At 40.9% G+C, this 23,891-nt stretch overlaps 1 protein-coding gene across 2 annotated transcripts in view; it reads left to right on the top strand.

Moving 5' to 3' along the window:
* DOCK1 (dedicator of cytokinesis 1) overlaps nucleotides 1-23,891 on the top strand; it is a 278,334-nt gene that overhangs the window by 194,894 nt on the left and 59,549 nt on the right. For both annotated transcript variants that reach the window (XM_065066732.1, XM_065066731.1), the window contains exons 30-35: nucleotides 4,137-4,215; nucleotides 5,085-5,185; nucleotides 7,530-7,588; nucleotides 12,879-13,027; nucleotides 22,144-22,229; nucleotides 22,416-22,572. In XM_065066732.1, coding sequence (XP_064922804.1) covers nucleotides 4,137-4,215; nucleotides 5,085-5,185; nucleotides 7,530-7,588; nucleotides 12,879-13,027; nucleotides 22,144-22,229; nucleotides 22,416-22,572 — 631 coding nt within the window. The remainder of the gene's footprint in view (nucleotides 1-4,136; nucleotides 4,216-5,084; nucleotides 5,186-7,529; nucleotides 7,589-12,878; nucleotides 13,028-22,143; nucleotides 22,230-22,415; nucleotides 22,573-23,891) is intronic.

Genomic DNA, 23,891 nt, shown 5'->3' with positions numbered 1-23,891 from the left:
TAGCAACAGTCGTTCTTCCACATACCTTGAAGTGGCTTCCTTCTGTAATCATATTCCTTCTGTTCTAATCACATCATAAGAAACGTTAATTTCCTTTTTTTAATTGGGTTGATAAAGTCTTTTGTCTAACAAATCTTTTCCAATACGTTAGCCTGAGATTTTTGTTGCTGCGTGTTACATTCTCGGTGTTGCAGCAGAGCACCCGGCCATCAGTTCCAGCCTCTGAACTCCAAAACTCGCTCTTTTCCAAGGTTTAACTTTCGTGGCACTTCCTGACACAGGAACTGAAGTTCAAGAACAGCACTTATTTTTCTGCACATACAACTGGAAGCCAATCTTCGTTATTAATTGCAGCAAGATCATGCGTGCCACAGTGGATGGGTGTTCTCCATCGCGGCGATGTCCAAGTGCACCGCTCACCCACACCCGTGCTCATGGCAACCGCCGTGTTCTTCCATATAGAACTGATGCACTTGCTTCAAAATTGCACTTGAAGCAAACTTCACAGATGGTAACGTGCCATTTCATAGATTACAGCCAAGAATTTGTCAAGCACAATTATTTCCTATCCAAATAGTCTCTTCAGGGTAATAACCTTTCTGTCTGGTTAACCAGACCCTGAGTGTTGTACCGAAATGATGAAGCAGTGCCCACCTCACCCTCTTACTTTTGCCATGGAGCCCTGTGTCTCTTGTTATTTCTTCTGGTTCTTTTTTGCTGAATCGCAGCTTGTTCACGGGATGGTGTTTGAAAACTCCAGGTAGAAATACTCACCTTTTTCCTCGGCTTCAGTTGATTTCAATGCTTGGGTGCAACGTCTGTAGCAGAATTTCCATCCAGCTTCGCGTTTGCCTTATCTTCATCCTAAAGTTGCTTTCTAGAAGCCTGATTATTTCTCTGCCATCTTAGACAGACAGCCAAGCCTGGTATTAGTAACTAAAAAGTGAATTATCTTGTTTTTGTTTGTTTGGTTTTTTAAATCAGCGCTTTTCACTGTGGAAGAGCAGGTGGCTCCTATCTCTTTGCTTCCGTCTAAGCATGGAGATCAACCTCATTGAACAGTTTTTGAAGCAAGGAGTGTCCTCTCTGGATTAACATTGTGATTTGCCTTCTCCTAGATGAAGTTACTTCCAGAGGGTGCTCTGGCATCTTCCATCCCAGCCTCAAACCAGGGTGTTCCACCCAGGAATGACTGAGTCATGGCATTCTTTTCCATATTATTTCCAGAATATGGACGGATTCCCTCAGATCCCGTTTCAGATCCTGTCTTTGAGATCTTGTCTCAGTTCACCCCCTCTCCTCACTCTTGTGTCCATATGTAAGAGAACGCGAGGTGGTCAGGAGTGGTGGTCAGTGATCTTAGACAAAAACTGCATTTATATAAATCCAGCCTTTCCTTTTTGGGCCCCAGAACAATAAAACTTCACTCCGAGGTAAAGGATGCTGTGATGAAATCTCTCTAATGTTTTTCTCCAAGTGCACTGTGCAACTTGCTACTTCTTGATGCCCGTTATTTTAATATGTATTCTTAAAATTAATTTTGTCAGATCAAATTCATCACAATTTTGGCACTAAATGATACCAGAAAGCGCAGAGCCATGGCAGGGTCATTCTGGTGACGTTGGTTGTGCCAGAACATCGTGGTCCTTAAATTGGTTGCTGACTGTATTCCATAATATCCCTTTTCCTCAGTTAACTGTGGATTATTCAGGGTGGATCGTATTGTACCATGCCAGTCATGTTTGACTTTGCAGTATCGTGATTGGGAATTGTCATATTTTGGCTGCCTCTCCTCTTGTTTTGTCAATATTTCCAGAGATCTTTTCAGTGCTGGTTGAAACAGGCACAAAATCCTAATTTGATTTGCAACTGAAGATACACTGTTGCAATGAAAATGTTTTTCTGTTGACTTCCATTGGGACAAGAACGGGTCTTTCCTCACTGATGTACGTTTAGAAGTGTTTTACCCAGTAATGGAAGGATTGAGTGTATCATCAGATTAAATCAGAATTAAAACGGGGTTCGAGTAAGTGAGAAATCAACACTTAAATCTCTGCGTCTCTTCTTTTGATGTTGTTCCATAGGAAGTTGGGAGGAATTCGTGCCTTCCCAGAGCAGCCGGTCCAGGCGTTGGGTGGTGGGTCATTCCAGTTGAACAGATGTGCTGCGGTTGGGTCCTTTTGCAGCTGCAAAGTGCAGTAGCTTCTGCATTATTTGTTCTTTATTGATATTCACTGGAATTAATATAGGGGGAAAAATGAGAGTTACAATTTAAAGAAAAATAATGGCGTATAAAGTAATGAGATTGTTCCAAAGCCTAATTAGATGGAACAGATTGAATGCATTACAGTGATGTCTTGAGGCAACATAATTAAATTGTAGGCATAATCCTCCCTGTATTGGAACTGATTTTATCTTTGTAAGGCAAGGAGCATTAGATGGCCCTTCCTACTACATTAAATTACTAATTCTTCTAGGAAGACTCACAGATCTCATAGACTTTAAAACCACAAAGCAAAACAGGCTATAATTCTACATATCAGACTGTTGATAGCCTGATTACATGGACAACTTCAGTTTCAATCTTTGTATGTGCCGCAGCTCAGTAATTGAATCATCGATCTAAAATACATATATCTGCAGTGTATTATTATGTGTGTTGAATTCATCTCATTTATAAAATCCCTTAATGAAGTTGTTTCAAAATATATACGCTGACAAAGATAGTGGTGAATAATGCGCAGAGCTGCTGCTCCTCAAACACATCTCTGTGTATTCTGGGTGCAAGTGCATGGACACCTGTTGCATCTTAGCTGTAATATAAAGAGTAATACTGGAAAATGTATGTATGTGTGTATACCTGCATATACATATGCATTTACTTTTTTTCTATATTCTTCCGTATTTCATGTATCTTTCATATTTTTAATTTTCTTTTGTATTGTCTTGCATAAATTGAATTTCTATTTTCACATTTGGATACTTCTCCATTACACTACTATGGAGATGATCTGACTTTATAGTACAGACACATCCCAATGGTGTCTGTCTTAGCATCCTATCCCCGTGTGTTACCTGGAGGCTCCATTTCTCTTGGATTACCAAACATTTAGCTAAATATGATTTTTTTTTTTTCAGGAGACATCACTTAAACTGTCTGAAAGATCTTCCTAATTGCCCCTATTGGTTCATTTTAAATAATTCTGATATTTGTTTGTTGGCCTGTAGAAAGATTAATTTGGTTATTTGATAGTGAACATTGTTGTTTGATAGTGAGCTCTCTTTCTAAAGGCTGCTGTTGGGGAGGGAAATAAAGCAGTAAGTGTCATAAATGGTCTTTATCGCTGCTGTTTCTTTCAGGAGACATAAATCTCGACCACAGTCTGCTCAGAAGACGAGCTCATTTGTCTGGGCACTTTCGTAGCATAAATATAACGTTCTCAGGAAGAATACGATGTTTATTTTGAAAATGGAGATCAGGGTACAAAGAAGAATCTGTTTACTTTTCAGCACCATGAATATGTAGTGACCTACTTACACCATTTGGTTTTAATTTTAAAGCTTGTCAAGCCAACTCCTACTGCAAGTTAAGCAGCGTCCTTTTCAGGAAAGCCATAAACCGCACTGGGTACTAAATTATCATTGGAGAAGCAGACAATGTTTTGAAGATGGTCCTTCAAGAGTATTTTTATGTGTTATTGTGCCATTAGTAAAATAGCATTTGCCTCATGTTTGAAAACGTGTTTTGCTTGACCTGCGAGTTAAAATACAGCCAGTTGCAGATCAAGGTTAAATACAACACTAAGATACTGTAACTTTGAAAATATATATACTTTTTATTCTAATAGATTGAACTTTTAAGGATCTCTTGATTATCCCGAGAGATTTTAAAGACAAGTGATTTTATCCAAAGCATTCCTTGTGTTTCTGTATATGCTCATTTACTTGATTAATTTTGAGAACATCTGCATATAATCCGGTCTACTTAACAGTGGTGAGATCACACTGCTTTTCAAGTAACAGCCACAAATTTCGCTTTCCAGACAGACTGGGGTATTTTGTCTAATTGGGATGCCGAATGTACAAGGGTACCACACAAGAGTGCGTCATTATGTAATTTTCTCTTGATCTTTCAGAGTCTTCCTGCGAGCAATTAATCAGTACGCAGATATGCTAAACAAAAAATTTCTTGATCAAGCCAACTTTGAGTTGCAGGTAAGAAAAAAACACCCATGTCTTGGGGACTAATCACAGAATCACAGAATGGACTGGGTTGGAAAAGACCTCAGAGATCATCCAGTCCAACCCTTGGTCCAACTCCAGTCCATTGACTAGATCATGGCACTAAGTGCCATGTCCAGTCTCAGTTTCAAAACCTCCATGGCCGGTGAGTCCAGCACCTCCCTGGGCAGCCATTCCAATGCCTGACCACTCTCTCTGCAAAGAATTGCTTTCTAATCTCCAGCCTAAATTTCCCCTGGCAGAGTTGAAGCCCATGGCCCCTTGTCCTATTGCTGACTGCTAATGTTAATGTTGTAAGAATTTTATGCCGTAAACACATAATTTTGGGGTACATATGTGTCATCACGAACCCCAGGTGCCCAGATAGGTCTTCTCAGGTATATATGATCCATTTGTGGGTCTCATCCTACAACAGCACCAGCTCTTCCCCAGAGCATCATAGAAAACTCCTCTTTACCTTCAAAATTGGCAAAAAGACGCTTTAGCAGGATTATTGGCCCAAATGCGGAGCCAGGGATGTGTCATGTGAGTGTCCCGATGAGAAATGGCCCGGTTTAGGTCACTTACTCAGGATCCTTTTGGTTTTCTTCATATTTATGTTTGCTTTTAATTCTACTCAAATCATCAAAACGCAATCGATTAGGATTTGCGGATGGGAAATGTTTAATGGAAATGTAAACACGACGAGAATATATCTCGAGACGCCGTCTCTGTGGTGTCTGTTATTTTCGCGTTTAAATATTTATGTGCATAATTCTGACTTCTAAGTTGTTTTGTAGGTGTGCACCAAAGCGTTCCAGAGAATTAATGGTATCTATTCTTGTCATTTTGGGGGCTTTCAGCTTTGGAACAACTACTTCCACCTGGCTGTTGCTTTTCTCACACAAGAGTCTTTACAACTGGAGAATTTCTCAAGTGCTAAAAGAGCAAAAATACTGAACAAGTAAGTTCAATTCGTCATCTAAATCACGGACAAGAACTTGAGGTCTATTAACATAATTTCAGTTTAATTTCTTAGCTAAATCCGCTCGAACTGAGATGCACTCGTGGTATAATGAAAGGTTGGTTTTAAAAACATGAATCGAGAGTTGCATGTGTTTCTACCCTTGAATCAAGATCTAAATTACATGATATTCATTACTGATGAAGACTGTATTTTATACTGCAGGATGTTCATAAAGTCAAGACTTTTCAGAAGTATTAACATATTATAAAACTGATTTTTTCAATCACTTTAGCTTCGTGCTTACTCTAATCTCATTTTACGTGCGCTCTTTATTGCTTAATCCCTAATGGCCTTTTAGAGGGAATTTTTGTAGCTACAGCCAGTTTTGCTGCGATATCCCCTAATAATGGGTTTGTAGAACTGCGGTCGTGTCTGCTCTCCTGGTTAAAAGGGATTTCATCGCCTGTCTGTGAATGGAGAATTTGAACTACCTGGTCGCTATTCAAAATCCCACAGCAAATGAAACCTGTCCAAAGAAAACTTGAAAAATGGAGAAAAAAAGACCAGGGCATGAATATATCATTTAAAGTGTGTATTTCTCCTAATTTTCACTGGGGTTCCAGTGTAATGGACCTTATCATTAATGAACTGAAGCCAGCGCGGTGGTTTTTAATGAAGATGACGTGTGGATTCTCCTTCTGTGTCATCTGCCCAAGTTTGTTCCCATGGTCACTCAGGTTATTGCAGTTAATGCACAAAACCGGGGAGTTTCCAAGCTCTGCTCACACTCCTCCTATGTATAATATATCTCTATATAGAGAAAGAAGATGCATTTGCTATTATTTCACCTTCTCCATCGAAGCCCTTTTGTATAGTATGAGACCACAGTGAGAATGGGAAGAGTTTCTCACTGCTGCAGCGACGCATGATTTTAAAAGCTCTTTCTTTTTTAACTGAGTCGCAGAATGACCAGAAAAGATGGGGCTCTATGTCCCATCCTACTTTCTTTATTCAGCAGCTACATCTTGCCCTTCAAATTCATCCCCTCCATGGTGAGTTTTGAGGTGCTCCTTCGGAAGCTGAGCTTCACCTGGGCCTTGAAACAGAATGGTTAAGCACCATATGATCCAATCCACCTTCAAGCGACTCGTGGGTTTTCCTTGATGAAACAGGGATATTTACAAGTTCAGTGGAAAAGCGATGCCAAGCAGAGCTCCTTGTGCTATCAATATCATATAGAACATAATAGTTATGCATTTGCAAAAGGGTATCGAGGTGGTTTTGTAGAGCCAGGTAAATTTTATTGCGTTAGATTTAGGCTCCCGACTGAGCAAAAAAAACAACAGCTGAGCTGAAATTGGACTGGAAATTACTGTCAAAATACATTTGTGGGCTGATACTCCCCTTTGTGAGGATGGAAATGTTCTTCAAGTGATTTTTTATATTAAACCGAGCAGTGTATCTTGCTGAAGAAATTCAAGAAATCAACAGACATTTCTCACTGTTAATATAAGTAAATGGATTAAGTTGTTTGAAGTGGTTACTTAATGAAGTTTGCTAAACTGTGAATCTCTGTTTATAATGATTTTGCAAGTTGTTATTTTCAGTTTAATCGTGTTTTGAAGACAGAAATCAAGGCCATAAATTCTTCAGGATGCAATAAATACATGGTCTGGAAGCAGTAATTTTTATTGCTATGTGAAACTACCACCAGTTCTGTGCCAAAGGGATAAAATTAATCAGTTAATTCAATATCACACTCACCCATCTTTTTAAGTGTGTATTTCAATTAATATGTCAAACATTTAATAATTAAACATTTAATTATTGTAATTCGTAGTTTTTGCTAAACGTTGCATTTAAGCATTAGATAATAACAGATTCTTAATGATGCAGAAGAATCTCTTTAATCTGTATTAATGACAGGGTATCTCACTATTATCCCACAGAAATCCTACAAGTTGGTAGATATTAACATTTTGCTCATCTTATTATTTAAGTGATGATCTTTAACATACAAATATTCTGTGTAGCAAACAAATTCTTGGAGCTCATTATAGTTCTGATCCCATTATTAATAAAGGCGATAGGATGTTTTCCACTCGTTAAGCTTGCCTGGTATTAATGTGGAGAGGCAGTGGAATATTAGTATTAAAATCACGCTGATGGGAGCCTGGGTCCATCTCACTGGTATGGGCTGAATTTGGAGAAGCTGCTCTGTAATTTTAAGTATTTTTGAATGCTGATCAGATTTTGAAATGAGATGTTTCTGCTTATTGGTATTTGATTTAGTTTTTTATTATTAATATTATTTAATGCTGGGTTTGTTTTCTTCTCCAAGGTACGGCGATATGCGAAGGCAGATTGGCTTTGAAATCAGGGACATGTGGTATAATCTGGGTAAGTAGCTTGAGCACCTTAATAATTTCACTGAGTGTTTGTATAAACCAAGTTAGAGATGAAATGAACTTGCTTTCTCTTGAAATATTGGTAGGTTTCCAGAAGGCATTTGAAAAGCAGGTGATTTAAGAGATAAAGCCTCCTCTGCGTGCTTATTTTTGGGCAGATTCGCAACTCCAGTCAATATTTATGCATCTTCTGTTTTTTCATGGTATTCAACCTCATGCTGCATAAAAACAAACTGTTATGGTGATGCCTGTTGAATGCGTTTTCTCCTTAAATATTTATATATAGAGAGAGATATATGTATATATGCACACAGATCCATGTGGATGTAGCAGAATTAACACATCCAAGGGATATTGGGAACTTAACCTGGAAATCTTGTTTAAAGGCTTATTTTCAGTCTTGTTTGGCTGAATCTGAGCGACTCAGGGAGGTGGGTACAGAATGGGAACTCGGGCATCCCTGGAGTTCATAGGTAAATTAGACATAGCTAACTATCTCAAGTCTATGCGATTCTGTGGGTATAATTTGCTATACAGGGATTGAATTTCATGAGAAACTGAATATTTCCCATGACCTGAGTGCACTCATCTGCCAAATTTAATTTTCCTGAGCTTAACAGCAGAGACACTTCAGCTTTTCCGAGTTTAATTTTTAGAAATAAATGCCTTTGCCACTTCGCTTATATCTCTGGCTGACCTGTTGTTGCTGAAACTTGAGAAAAATCAGCATATATGAGAGAAGGGAACACAAGGGTTCATAGTTATTTGATATCACGGAGTTTGCATCCACTCTGCCGGAATGATGAGAAAAGGGAGCGGATGAGTTCGCTTTTTATTAGAAGCATCTTGGGTGAATTAGGTGTCTGGAGAAGAGATTAAAGCGTAGAACGCACCTGATATGAGACTTGACAGACAGCTCATAAAATCAGCCCCGTGCCTGGTTCTGGATCATCCAGGCCCGCAGTCCTGCATTCCCCTGTTACCTTTACTAATTCCTCCAGCGCCTTTGGAGGCTTCAACCTTTTCTGCTTTTTCCTGGAATTTACTGGACCGATAGTAACAAACTCAGCATTCATAGAGACACATGTGGTGGCTCTTCCATGAGGTTATTTTATTCCGACTGGGGAGTGCATTGGGCTTTTTACTATTGACGCTTGGACAAGTTATTGAGTTGCTCTAAGGTTCAGTTTTTCACCATTAACAGGGAGATGATAATAATTTCCCCTTGAGTTTTGTGAATCGATTGGCACGGGAAGGGGGTGTTTTCTTCAATATTTCTTCCTGTGTTGTCACAAAAGCCTTTTATTTTTAATGGCGATTCTCTAAACCAAGATTATCCAGGTAGATTTCTCCGCGACCTCCTCTACCTCTAATGTCTGTGATTTTCTAAGTGTCTGGGATGATTAATGCCAAAAATCTCACACATTGAGGGAGTTAATAAATTGCTGCTCTTCCCAACAAAAGCTGCAAGACAAAGGTAAATGGGAGGCAGGACCCCCATCCAAGGCAGGTTTATATTTCTCACAAGAAGCACCTCGCTTTTTCTCATCTTTATAACACAGATAGTCCATGCTGATCATGTTGAACTTCTGGCTCTTCACCAATCTCACAGATGTCACAGCATCGATTAAGAAAGAATTCTGACTTGCCACGGCGGGGAAATTCATTGGGGGGTGCTTGACACTTTTCCTTAGAAGTTGCGCTACATTAGTCAAATTATTAACGTATATGTTCAGAAACAAAATCAGAAGTGAAAAGCTATAATTCTTCTGCGTGCTTGAGCATATGATTTTTATGGCTATGCCATTGTGCGTAAGAGATGATGAAGTCAAACAACCCTGACTTTTGATTTATGTATTAAAGGGTAGAAGGGAGGGATGAGGGATAAGCCTCAAAAATTAGTATTTTGCCTCATCATTTTTGGTTCATAAACACCATGATTAACATACAGTGCCTGCTGAGCTAGAACTCCCCATTTGGGAACAAGACAGTCCTCTAGCTATAATGAACATTTAAGAGTAATATTTATTTTCTGAAATCAAACATTAACATACAAATTCTACAAGTTATTTTCCTGTCTGTGTGTTCCTGACGCAGCGTTGGCTGCAATATTCGTGCTTTGGGGAGCTCAGTCTGCTGCCTTCCTGAAATGTGTATATTAGTCTTTGTAGGCTTTTTCCTTCCATATCACAACCTGAACTTTACAATAATGTGTTATTTTGAGTTGGTTTTGTTGGAACTGAGGCTCCTTAGACCTTGGCGAGGCAGTAAGTATCGGAGGAACATAAAGCAAGTCGTGGCCTCTGTCTTGAAAATGTAGGAAGTCAAACAAAAAGCCTTACATGATGCAATTTAGCATATACAAAATGCAGCTTGACGCTAGGTCACGTGTGCCAGTTTTCAATTATTTCAACAGTTATATGTTAAAGACATTGTATTGACATTAAAGATAATTTCCTTGTGGTAAAGTTGGTCAAGGAAAGGCAGCTCAGAAAACGTCGCGTTGCTTATTGACATGTGAACCAGGTAGAGGGAGATGGAGAAGTAACATTCCTGAAGGTGAAGCGAAATGGTTGTTGCTGCTGCTCCCCCAAAGGGCCTGACGTCAGAAAAGGTGTCTCGCTGAGACCTTGATGTCGTTGGAGGGAAAGCCAGGCTTAAAAATAGACCTGAACTTTGGGCATTATATAAATAAAAGTCATTACAGATAACACTCTCTGATTTAGTCGTGCATGCTCAGAGATGCCCCAAGTGAGAGGCGAGGTTGCCGGCAAGTTATTCAGTTGTTTTTGTGGCACAAATTTAAATTAGAAGCACCTGAAATGAAAATCACATGTTGCCCAGTGAAGAAAGCACCTTGGGTTTGGTTCACGCAATGAGGTCTGCAGGGGCACATCTCATGGCACAAGCCACAGCAATGGGAAGATTTTGTATGTTGAAGAGAACACTCTTTCTGCTTGTGGTTCTTAAAACAGCTTCACAGTTTGGTTTTCAGAAGAGGATCCTTACACACTTGTCACATTTTAAGTCTCTGCGTGGCAATTCCCACATTTCCAGGGAAGAAGAAAAGAAAATAAGTGAATTCATTGTTGGGTTTATCAGAAAGTGCTGCGGGTTTGAATGTCTCAGAGAAGGAGACTCCACAGCCTCTCTGGGCAGCCTGGGCCAGGCTCTGGCACCTCAAAGTGAAGAAGTTTCTCCCCATATTCAGATGGAACCTCCTGTGTTTCAGTCTGTGCCCGTTGCCCCTCACCCTGTCACTGGGCACCACTGAACAGAGTCTGGTCCATCCTCTGACACCCACCCTGGAGATACTGATCAGCATTGATAAGATCCCTCTCAGCTTCTCTTCTCCAGCTGAACAGCCCCAGGTCTCTCAGTGTCTCCTCGTCAGAAAGATGCTCCAGACCCCTCAGCATCTTCGTAGCCCCTTGTTTTTCCACAGACGCTCAGACATCATAAAGAGCTAAGAATGGGTTTCAAACAGCAGACGAGGGATTGTTTTCGCAGGATGGTGTACAAGCGATTTCAGTACTTTCTGCCAATAACTCAGATGCTTCTATTCCTCTCCAAGTCCTTCTGAATTTCACATTTGGAGAAGATCTCTGTCCTTTGATTTAAAAACTGTTGGCGATGACTCGCGAGGCAGCACCACTAGTAAACACAGTGGCAGGTGAGGTCTCTGGCTCTCCAGGCTGTTGTCACCAGATCAGCTCTTTGGTGACCTCCTTTTCAAGCAAGAAGTTTATACACCCCCGGAGAAGAGGAACAGGGATCAAAGATCAGGAAAAAAAGAAATCTCTTGTGAATTTTCATGTCTAAAGTTCAGCAGGTGTCATTTCTTTTTCTGAGGGAATCCCTGCGCTTGAAGCAATGGAAAAACCCCGGACATTGAATTTGTGCCTGACGAATCACTTTTGTCACTATCATTTGTTTTCTGAAATATTGACTCTGACACTTTTCAAGCATAATACAAGAAAACCGTCACCTGAGAGGCCCAATGTAATAACGCTTGTGAGAGACACAGAGGAAAACTTTACGCCTCTCACTTGATATTCCTCACCAACAACCAGCATTGCAGCATCACACAAAGTAGCAATTTTAGTTGAGTATTAATTTGCCCTAATAGGATTGCTAATGCTAATAGGATTCTGAAGTTTGCCCAAATCAAATAACTTAAATTATATATGCAAAAAAAAAAAAAAGCAGCAGCGTGTTTTGTTAGTAAAGGATTTCTTCTTGATTACAGTTGTTGAGATTTATGTTAGTTCTGGCCAAAAGTGAAACTGCTAATTAAAAACTACCCATGGTTGCTGCTGTACTGCTGCAGTGCAGCGGAATATAAATGAATTTAAATCTGTTTCTGTTACATGCCACTGGTAACTGCAATGGGAAACTGGTGTTAAAGTGGAGGGAGCCGAGGTTTGGTCTGAACCTCAGCAATGGATGCACAAAGTGTTTGAGCCGGATTGTCCATGTCCCTTAATGCTGCTTTTGTGAGGAACGTCGCCCATTGTGCGATGAGGTCCAGGTGACTCCCAGCTGGTTGCTTGGAGGAGAACATATTCGTATTTTCTAAACTTGTGCCATCAAGTGCTGTGCCTGGAGCTCTGCTACACTGCTCTACACCAGCATCTTCCCATGGATTTGCCATATAGATGATTTACAGAACGTATGATCTGCTTTTTTTTACACTTAGCTAATAATACGAACAGTAAGTAGATGTTTTTAACTAGTCCAATATTTATTAGGTGCCACGTTCCTGCTCGGGTTTAATTTCTATTCCGTGTGCAGCGAGTGTAGCAGGCAGAGCTGGGGGAGGTGCAGTTTTCTCTGGGGAAGATAAATGTGAAATAAAGTTTGCCAGTCAGATCAGGTCTCGAAGAAAGGAGACATATTGTCGGCTCGCTCAGATGTAGTTTCATGTCTCGGGGCTGTGTAAGCGCGCACTCGTGGTGACACTTTGATAGACTGACACGGAGAACATTTTGTACGCTGCACAAGATACAGAAGTCTAAATAAGTTAATACAAGTGATGTGCCTTTTAGCCTCCTTCTCTCCCAACCATAAGTTGTATTTCAATAAAAAAACCTTGGCACTTCATACAGCGTGCAAATATGGGTTCTTTGTGTAAATAATAATATGTGGTTCAGTAGAGTCACATCTTAAAAATGACTTCCTTAAGCTATATGAGAATTTATTGATAGAGCTGTTATAACAGTTATCTTCTCCCAAAGTCGGTGGCTGTTTGTTAACTCTGAAATCCATCCTTTCTCTTAAAGGTCAGCACAAGATCAAGTTCATCCCAGAAATGGTGGGACCGATCTTAGAAATGACGCTTATCCCCGAAACCGAGCTCCGGAAAGCTACCATCCCAATCTTCTTCGATATGATGCAATGCGAATTTCATTCTACCAGAAGCTTCCAGATGGTAAGCAGTGAGCTGCAGATATTTAACCTTTGTAAGAAAGATCTAGCCATTCTTTGACAAAAACGGTAGAATTTTTATTTCTTACTTTTCTAAAGAAGAAGAATATCATTATGGATTTGCTTATTTTTATAACTCGAGTGGCCATAGGGTTTTTGTTTGTCAGTTTTAAGTTCTTATTGAAGGAAACATTTGCGTGAAGTAAATGAAACCTTTCTTTATGATACAAAAGGAGAGCAAAGACAGATGTCTTAAATTTTCACAGTGACTCAGAAAAGGAGTCTGCTCTGAGTTAAATGGGACATAAAGGAAGCCTGATAATGTGGCAAAAGAAACTGTAACTTGTAAGAATTTATCATCTCTAGTATCTTGTAATGTTGATACTCCTTACCATTTTATGGATTTTGAAGAGGAAAAAATGCTATCTGGCATTTCTTCATGCTATACAGGCACTGCAAAATCTAAAATACTAATGTGGTTTTTTATTATACTTTATTTTAACATGCTGAGGGATGTCCTTGAATAACCACACGCAATCTTACCCTGGTAGCATCAACTTCTGACAGACAAGTGGAGTGAAGGGAAGTTTCCCGACATGATTCATTTGACCTTATTTCCCTTGAAACTTTTTCTTATGGATTGAGAATAAGACTGGGTAGGCCAGGCAGAGTTACACTGAAGTTTCTGCCAATTCAGGATATGACCTTGTGAATTTTGCAATGAAGTTTGAAGTGTGTAGTTTACTTTTTTCCCTTTCTATTGGCAGTTTTCTTTCTTGGACGAAAAATGTTGTCCTTTTCCATACTTGTTTGTGAACTCCTATTCACAACCAGTTCTTAATAAATCTGTAGCCTGAGTAAATTAATGTCTGCATGGAGAGACTTAAGCAAAGGAAATGGCATAGGCTTTATTACTGTGATTTGTTTTGTGCTGGTTGGTGTGTGGAAAGGTTGTGAACTGTATTTTGGATCCATGCAATTACTGCATAATCATTCTTTCTCGTGCTTGACTCCGATGATACTGTGAAGATTGAAATGCTCGCTGGGCTGCCATTTAAACAGTTTTCTGTCAGATGCTCTCTTTTGTTGCTTGTCATTTTTTATTTGTACAATTATATGGATCATGCAAAATCCGCGGGTAACTTTATGGCTAAATTTATGACCCTATATTTTCTTGACGGAAGGAAACCAGCTTTGTGTGGAATAATTGGGTGATTTTAATAAATGAACGTCTTTAATATTTCACATAAATTCTTTTCGCCTTTTGAGAAGAAAAATGCCTCGTGCTTTTAAGTCAGGGATGTCTTGGGTTGTAGGTAGTCTGCATATTTCTTATGTCAGTATAACTTCTTTCTTTATGGACATAGCATTGATATGACAGGTGCCGAGGTAGTAAACCTTTTTTCAGTGCATTCAGAGTGAACATTACGTCTAACAGGGAATAATCAATCTGTCCATTTACGGTTTTACAGATAATGTAGTTACATGGTTTGCTGAGTGTTTCAAATTCATCTTTGGGGAATGAAGATCACAGCTTGTAAAAAGCAGAGAATCGTAGAAAAGTCTCGGTTGGATGAGACCTCTGGAAGTAACCTGGTCCAAACCGGATGGTACATTGGGTTATCAAGGGCCTTCTGAAGCTCAGTCTTGGATATTTCCAGTGAGAGAGGTTTCACCGTTTCTCTGGGTGACCTGCTCCAATGTTTAAGACTTCTCTTTTTATATCCAGGTGGAATTTCCCTGAATCAACTTGTGCCTTTGGCCTCCTGTGTTGTCACTGTGCACCCTGGTGAATAAAGTACCTGCATCTTCTCTAGAACCACCTTTTAGCTGCTGGAAGGCTTGAGCCTGCTTTCCTCTAGGCTGAGCAAACCTATTCCTTCAGCCATTCTTCAGGTCAGGTTTCCCACCAGTGCTCCTCTTGGTGTCCCTCCATCAGGTATCTCCAATGTGCCGATGTCTCTCTCAAGCTGAAGAACCAAAGCTGGATGCAATGTTCCGGCCATGGCCCAAGTGGAATAATCCTGTTGATCCTCTAGCTGTACTCTTGTTGGTGCAATCAAGGACCCATTTTGCCTCCATCGAAGGTGCACGTGGCTTCTGCACGTTCAGCTTGGTGTCCACCCGAGCATCTTGTAATGCTGGTTGCAACTACGCCGTCACAGATTCAAGACTTAATGTTTCTTTTCATTAAATATTAAGCAATTTCTTGTTGGTTGTCTTTCAGACTATCAAAGTCATTAAACCACCACCCTTTGAAATCAGCAATTTAGCAAGTTTTTTCACCCATCTCGTAGTCTGTCTGTCCTGTCTACATCTTCCCAGCTTGTCCACAAGTATGCTTGGGGAGACAGGATCAAACACATTGCAGAGATCTTGACAACCACAGCTCTTCATCTGCTGAGCAGATGGTTTCATCACAGAGGGTAATCAGGTTGGTCAGATGTGATTTACCCTTGGTAAATCCATCTTGGCTTTCACCAGACACTTCTTTATCCTTGATGTACCTGGAAATAGCTTCCACGAGGCCTTGCTCCATGGTTTCCTCAGGAACCAAACTGGACCTGGCCTTTAGTTTAGGCCTGGCCTTTAGTTTCCTGGCTCATCTTTTCTGTTTCCTTTGTGTTTAAGTGATAAAAATAGATATAAAATAATTTAACCAGTCCCTGGGCAAACTTTCGTACTTAATGTGTCGGTGTAATGTACTACGTTGTGTTGTCTATATGCAACTACCAGTAATCATTGTCCAGCGTTGCTTTCAAAGAGAACTTCAAAACTGAATGGTTGGCTGCTGTTAAACTAATCCGCCAGAAACCCAACTATCTGACCTCATTAGTCACATCAACAAGGGTTTAGATTGGCTCCACTTTTCTGGCAGATGTATAAACCTCATGATTTTTGGGGAGGAATTTCAGTTTTTTGCCGAACTTCTGTGCTGCGATGGCTTGTGTAATAAACAGGCAGCTTTCCCCGTGGTTTTGATTTCAGTACGAATTAGTTTGCCTGTAAAACCAGTAACAGAGTCGGGGTTTTTTGTTCTTCTGGTATATATAGCCCTGAGAAAAAACAGAAGATAACTTTCCTCTGATTTTTATAGAAGTAAATTAAAGGCCGACTGAATTAAAAGCTGGAGTTGCCCATTTTTGCCCTCTCCCTTTTAAGGTGCTTTGAAGCCTCTAGAAGTCTTCAAAGTAGCCTGTCCCTCAGAGCATGAATCTGATACTAAAGTCTGAAGCTTTCATATAGAAGAAAATGCCTCCTTTTCTACTATGCTTTTTTGCCTTTTCCTTGCCTGTTTTACTAGCGAACCCTCCAGATCAAAGGGAATATGTCAGAGCCACAGGAGCGATGAAAGAGAATTGATTTGATTGTTCAAGGCCTGGTCAGGTGAGCGTGATGGATCCCTTGGTGGCAGCAGAGAAAGTTCATCATGAAACCATCATTCAGCCGAAATGTGGAATTCGGGCCATAAAAAGCCCCGACCGCCTGATTTTGCTGCCTTTTCCTCCCAGCTGTCTCTTGCTTAAGCAAAATAAGAAGTCCCATATGTCTGGTTTTCAGGCCAAACAGCATTACTAAGGAGAATCATGAGTGTCTGGTGGTGGTAGCATCAGCGATATAGGATGTGATCTTACCTTGTTAGAGTAAGGGCTTGTGTAAAAGTAATGATCTGAGGGAAGAGGCCCAAAACTGCAACACATCTGCCCTGTTTTCTGTAAATTGGAATGACACTTAGCATAACAGAACCGTAGCCAAAAAGATAGAAAAAATGATATAGAAATGCATAGTAAATGCATGCATAATGCAAAATCATCTAGAAATGCATAATAAATGAATGCATAATGCATATGATGACTAAAATGAAATGGTGGGTGAAGCCAAAGTACCTCTAGCCAGGGTTCTGTTGTGGAGAGAATTAAATGAGTAAAGACCAAAGGAAATAAACAGGAAACCCTTTAAATTAGTTTCTAACATTTAACAATCAATTTCAGTATCATCGAGATGGTCATACTGGCATTTTTATTTGCAGTGTAATTTCTGGTTGGTCATCAATGAATTTCAAATCGATATATTTCTCCTGAATAGAAATACCTAGTTATCTGAATCTCAACTTTTAGAACCTATAATTAATTTGTATTAACCTCCCTTTCCCTGTACTGTAGATTTGCTGACAGAACGTGAGTTAATGACCTGTCCGAGTTTCTGGAATTCTGCAGATTTTCTTGTGTAATCCAACTGAAGGTGCATATTCAAATAAATCATCCCCCACAAAAGATTAATTTCAATAAGTTACATTTTTAGTTATTCCAGGTTGAAATGTAAACGTGTAAGTTTTTCTTGTTTTCTGGCCTTTTGGAGAATATCAGTATTCCTCCCAGCCAAAGAGCAAGGTAATGCAGTAGGTCTGGAGACCTCCAAAATCACCTAATATTAAGTGGATTTTGCTGGCCAGAATGCTGCGAGAAAATAGGAAACTGATGGAATTGTTCAGAATTATTACCAAATTTCAGAGCAGCCTTTGAACCCAGTTTTACCCTACTTTTGTGCTATTTCTCCGTTAGGACTAATACCTAGTGTTAGCTGTCACATTTCATATAACAAATTCATTATTATCCCATATCAAAACATTGATGGGAGCGTGGACGATTGAAAGTCCTCCTCATCTACAACTAGATTAAATTGTTAGTAAGTGCTGCAAATATAGCCTGACCACACTGTAGGTAAACGTAAAACAAAGAGTGATTAGTTGAGCTGACACTTGAAGACGTTAGATAGCTTACATTGATTTATTGTCTCCAGATGGCAGATTGTAACAGACAGATGAAGCAGTGGATATACTCTTTGCTGAAGTTCAAACACACGTCTTAAAGAGAAGCTGAGATCTTGATCAACTAATTTCCTGTAATCTCCCTAACATCACCCCTCAGGCTGTCAGTGTCAGAAGGATGTAAACCCGACTCCTTGATGGTGCCAGATACACCCGCAGCCTCCACTAAGAGTCAGTGAGTGTCACCAGCTGTAATGTAAACACGGAAAATGTGGCGCTTCTTCACTTCAGGGTAAATTCCATCACAGCAGTTGCAGACCTACTTTTGCTATTTCATGTGTTTAAAAAAGAAAGAAAAGGAAAAATTGAGACTGTATCAATAGATGACAGATGTGATGTTCCGGAGCTGGTATCTTGTGTGACTCCAGGGCCGCGTTCTTACTCATAGAATCGTTTCGGTTGGAAGAGACCCTCAGGATCATTGAGTCCAACCATAACCCAACTCTGACACTAAACCATGTCCCTAAGAACCTCATCTAAAGGCCTTTTAATCCCCTCCAGGGATGGTGACTCCAGCACTGCCCTGGGCAGCCTGTTCCAATGCCCCACAGCCCTTTGGGGAAGAAATTGTTCCCAGATCCAACCTCAACCTCCCCTGGTGCAACTTGAGGCCATTTCCTCTTATCCCATCACTTGTTCCTGGGGAGCAGAGCCTGACCCCCAATGGCTCCAAGCTCCTTTCAGGCAGTTCAGAGATCAGAAGGTCTCCCCTCAGCTCCTGTTCTCCAGCTGAACCCCCCAGGTCCCTCAGCCGCTCTCATCACACTTGTGCTCCAGCCCCTCACAAGCTCTGTTCCCTCTTCTGCCCTCTCTCCAGCACCTCAATGTCCTTTTTATGATGAGGGGCCCAAAACTGAACACAGGATTCAAGTTGTGGCCTCACCAGTGCCGAGTACAGTGACAATCACATCTCTAGTCCTGCTGGCCACACTATTCCTGAAATATTCCTCCCATCATGGAAGGCGATAGCTCTGTAAACCTAGACTTGTGTTGACAAAACTGCCTTCTGTGGAAAAGACCACAGAGGGAATTTTAACCATGTTAAATCACGTTCAGTCATCTGGCTTGCACGATCTGCATCATATTGATTCCTTGGGAAGCATCAAGAGTGATTGAAGAGCAAAGATACTGTTAGTAGTTCTTAAACCCCAGAAATGGCGCGAGTCTTGCTCTGTTCGACCCAAGAGGGCCATTAGGGAGATGGCCCAACAAATCCTAGATTTACAGAAATTTAACTGATATCAGGAAGATACTTGAGATCCTGTATGACAAATGTAATTGCTCTTCTTCATGTGAGTAATCTCTTGCTAAAAAATATACCACTAAAGGGCTCACGCTGGCAGCAAGTGTCATTCTTCACACTGGTGGAGAAAGTCCATTTCTTTCTGGTCTCATTAGAGAACATGAATTTTGTGACTTCTCTGTTTCATCATTGTGTTGCCTCAGTGTTTTACTTGACGTGTCCTTGTGCTATGGGAGCGCGTTTCAGCTCGTGTTTGCTTCTTCAAGGGGGTGGATTGCATTATTCTTCCTCTTCTCATTTCCCTGTCATTTTCTGAATAATGGATTCATTGTATTAAAAAAAAGAAATCATTTCACTTTTCATTCATTTCTTCAGAAGGGAAGTAGTGAGAGAGTGGAACAGGTTGCCCAGAGAGACTGTGTAATCATCCATCCATGGAGATGTTCAGTCCTTGACTAAGCAGGTCACACTTGGCCTCATCTAGTGTTGGCAGTAATCCCACAACACCTGGGAGGTTGGAATAAATGACCTTCGAGGTGTCTTCCAGCCAGTGTTTCCGTGATTTTGTGGATCATTTGTGTTAAGAAGAGCACCTTTGAAATGTTTTAATCCGAGGTTCGGAGATTTCTCTTTAAAACGGTCATGCACTATAATAAAAAGTGTTTTAAGATGGAATATCTGCTGTTTGGGTACTTGGTTGATTTTATCACTGTATGCTTGATACAATCTGCAGTTCAGTTTCCTGACAGCTCGCAGTTCGATCGACTTGTGCATCATGTTAGACTGTATCCTGAATTTGCACTGAGCAGTAAGTGAGCTTCTGCCTTTATTCGTCATGATAGTTTGCAGTCACTGGGCTCAGAGCAGGATTCTCTGTTTGTGAGACAATTCTGGTAGGCTGCCAGGAAGCGTGCAAAAATAAATTTCCAAACTCAAATACAGAGGACAAAAAGTGTGGGGTTGCATATGAAGGTAGGAAGTTTTGTCAATATTGCTGCAGTTAATGCTGAGAAGAACACGGAGACTTGGAAAGAGACACAAAACCATGTCCTGGATCTGACTGTGGATTTTTTCTTTACTGCTGTTGAGCCCGTTAAGATATTCAGTGGTTGAGTTGTCCTAATGAAGAGGAGTATTTTGGCATTGCCACAAGTTATTTGGCTAATCCATCATAGCGATGTGCTGCAGGCTTTTCTCTTCTTCTGCCCAGGTTTGCCTTACCCTGAGCAAGGGATTGTGGCAGAACGAAGGGCACGGCTGTTTGGTACCTGACAGAGATGTTAGAATAAACTCGGCTGACTGAGGTGGGACTGTGTGGGCAGAGCTTAAAATGCAGCATACGTTGGGAGAAAGAGGTCGGTGGTAGATGGAGTGGTAAATGAGAGTGGTAAAACACTGGCCCAGGTTGGCCAGAGAGGTGGTGGATGAACCATCCCTGAGACATCCCAGGCCAGGCTGGATGGGGCTCTGAGCAACCTGAGCTGGTGAAGATGTCCCTGCTCATGAAACAGGTTGGACTAGATGGCCATCAAAGGTCCCTTCCAACCCAAACCATTCTATGATTCACAGCATGGACTGAAAAATCCAGTTCTTCTTCCTAGCCAAACCAATCCGAGCTGTGCCGGTGGCTGGAGATGACTCCTCGTCTTCCTCAGCTTCCCCATGGGGCTGACCGTGCGTGAAAGCAAAGTCTAATTTGCTTGCAAGCGTTCAGCAAAAGCCCATGTTCTCCAACCACGCAGCGCCCAGGTGCTGATCGGGCAGCGCTTAGTGGCTGTAGCAGAGGACCTAGTACTGTTTTCACGACAGTAGATATATTGATCGGTGGAAATAATCTATAAAGAATAAGAGGTGGGGAAGTGCAGCACTGGGAAGGAAAGCTGGTGGCTTGAATGGAGATGCAAGTGGGGTCCATAGGCTGCTGCTGAGCCCCGTGGTTGCGCAGGTGCATGCTCGGTCAAGCTACAGACAGTCCATTCTTTTTATATTTGTCCGTTATATACTGTTAATATTAACTGCAGATGCAAAGTACATCTCTTGACATTTACAAAATGTTAGCAGGCATTGTTCTTGTGCGGGTAGCCTTTTGCTTCTCCCCGGAACAGTTAGTTGGGGATTGCTTCAGCGAGTGACGGTGAAAAAATGGGAAGACGACTGTTCTGTCAATAAATTCCCAGTCTGGGTGATGGGGTCCCGTCCGCTGGCACAGTTTCCCTTATCACCCGGGCTGTTCTGCTGAGGTCTGTGACAACAGGCTGTGTCACTAATGGTGTGGATGTCTGTGCTTATTTAAGGGAGAATTAGCAATTAGGTGACCAGACCAATTTGTTCCATAGGGTGATCCTTCCTCCACTCAGTTTGCATTTGTTCCTAACCTGGGCCCTAGGGAACGTAGCAGCAACAGGTGAAACCCTCTGTAATCACTAAAAATCCAGTTTGCACTTAAAATCTATTCTGATGCCCACTTAAGTTTGCATTCTTTTATTATTGCCCAAATATCAATATTGCTCTGAAGTTGTTTGAAACAACTTCCCTCCCCTCTGCAGTGATTTATTAACAGGCGTGTTAATTGAGTTCTGCCCCTCTGTGAGAGTATCTGTGCTGAAAAAGGGATGTTAGTGATGCTGGGTTGTGCTCCAGTCTTATGTGTTATATATCCTCTTTCATACAGCTTTCAACATGTTTTATTTTACTGTTTTAGCTATTACCATTATTGCAGGGGACATTCTGTCCCTGGCTTTGTGTCTCCTTTTTCCCCGCCTTTGTTCTTCTCATTAATCTCCTTATGTAGTTTTTCATAATGCAAATATTTACACTTCACTTAACAACACGACCAATGATTTCTTTAGCAAAAAAGTCCTTGTAGGGCACCAGAACATTGTAGGTAGTTTAATACCAGAGACTGCGAACTCTTAAAGTCAATCATGCTTTGAAATAGTGGCTAAACATCTCACCGAGGTACCCAACCAATCTGTGAACCATCGAGGCTACAGTAATAAAGTGAAATATTTGCCATCTGATTATTTACGCTTGCTTTGTTTAATTATAGTTCGAAAATGAGATCATCACGAAACTGGATCATGAAGTGGAAGGAGGCAGAGGGGATGAACAGTACAAAGTGCTATTTGACAAAATGTAAGTGTTGATCAGCGGCGAGATTTATGTCACTGTAAAGTCAGGAGAGAGAGCAATTAGACCACAATGAACTTTGTAGCCCAGAAATAATTAAAAGCTGTTAATGACGCGCAGTATTTAAAATGGCACCTGAGTCAAGGCTTTTTCTGGGTGTGATTAACAAGGCGAACGTAATTGGTTTTTCAGCCTCCTGGAGCACTGCAGAAAACACAAATACCTTGCTAAGAGTGGGGAAACTTTCGTGAAACTCGTTGTCCGCTTAATGGAGAGGTTGTTGGACTACAGGACCATCATGCACGACGAGAACAAGGAGAACCGCATGAGCTGCACCGTCAACGTGCTGGTAAGCGAGGAGCCGCCCGCCTGAACTGGCTCCTGCACTCTGAATTGTACACCTTTAACAGATGATTCCGTGTAAAACAGAGTACGTATTGGGATTCTCACGGAAGCCTGAAATATGTGTTTTTTTAATGAAGGTGAATCTGTGAAAGCGTGGGTTATTCGTTCTTTATTTGGTTCTAAGGAAAGATTTAAGACGGAACGTTTTAGGGCCCAATCTTTGAGGGCTGTTCATTGACATTTACAGTTGATGTTTGAACAACTTGATGCAGAAAAACACTGACATACAGAACACTGGAGTAATATGCAGTTTATCACCAAATCTGTCGTGCATTTGCAAGCCCATTTTCTATTCTGCTTACTGCTCAGCTTCCGTATTCAACATATTTGAAGAAATTTGAGTGTTGTAGTTTCATTCACAGCAGAAAAAGCTCAGGGTTTTTTCCTCACTGATGTGAAATTTCCTTCTCTTAGTTCCAGAAATTCTGGTCTATCTGCTCTGTAATGTATTCAGGCTGGATTTGGAAGTAGTAGCTGTTGTCCCCATAACACTCAGGTCATGCTTATTGGTGGAGGCATTAGAGTATGAGATTTTACTAGCACAGAATCAGCGCATATGGAATAATTATGCCCAAGTAAATTTTAGAGACCCCTAAACATAGTACTAGCTAGATTTGATTTTTCCAATAGGACTTGATTTAAACTGCTAGCTGTTAAGTGTTCATAGCTTTCATCTCTTTGTCATTAGCAAAGCTTTTATTTCATTTCAATACGCGGGGCACAGACAGTGTTTATTGCCTGATGTGATACGGCTGATGGATTTCGTTCATGCTGGTTGGGAAAGATCTGAGTAAATAGTTTGTAGCTTTAGCACTTGCAAGTAATGCAAACGTCCTCGGCCTTTACGCCGCAGTGTCGCATGAGCCGTAAATGAAACGGCGCCCATTGGAGTGGGAGAGAAGGCAGAGAGACATCAGATCAGAAACTGGGGTTTTAGTCTTAATTCGTTGCCCGCAGAAGAGTCGTAGCAGCCCCCTGCACAATATTTGAATTAGAGAAGCCAGCCAGTTCGCACCAGATAGGAAATAAAAACCAGATTCACTATGTGCACTAAAACATGACAACAATTTATAAAACAAGGAAAGTTGCCTAAGGAAGGTGAATTTATTTCTCCTTCCCTTCATCATAATACTCTGAGACATCCCAGTAATTCTTGCTGTCCCAGGAACGGGGGGACTGATGACACACTCGGGGCTTGTGTTTGTTTTCTCTAAGTGTCTCTAACAGCGTCTCCTGCTGCTGAGTTTTGTCATCGGATTTTTA

Source organism: Columba livia, chromosome 6, assembly GCF_036013475.1.
Source record: "Columba livia isolate bColLiv1 breed racing homer chromosome 6, bColLiv1.pat.W.v2, whole genome shotgun sequence".
Classification (NCBI taxonomy): domain Eukaryota; kingdom Metazoa; phylum Chordata; class Aves; order Columbiformes; family Columbidae; genus Columba; species Columba livia.
The sequence above is the reverse complement of the archived record's forward strand: the minus strand, read 5'-3'. Positions and strand labels throughout refer to the sequence as shown.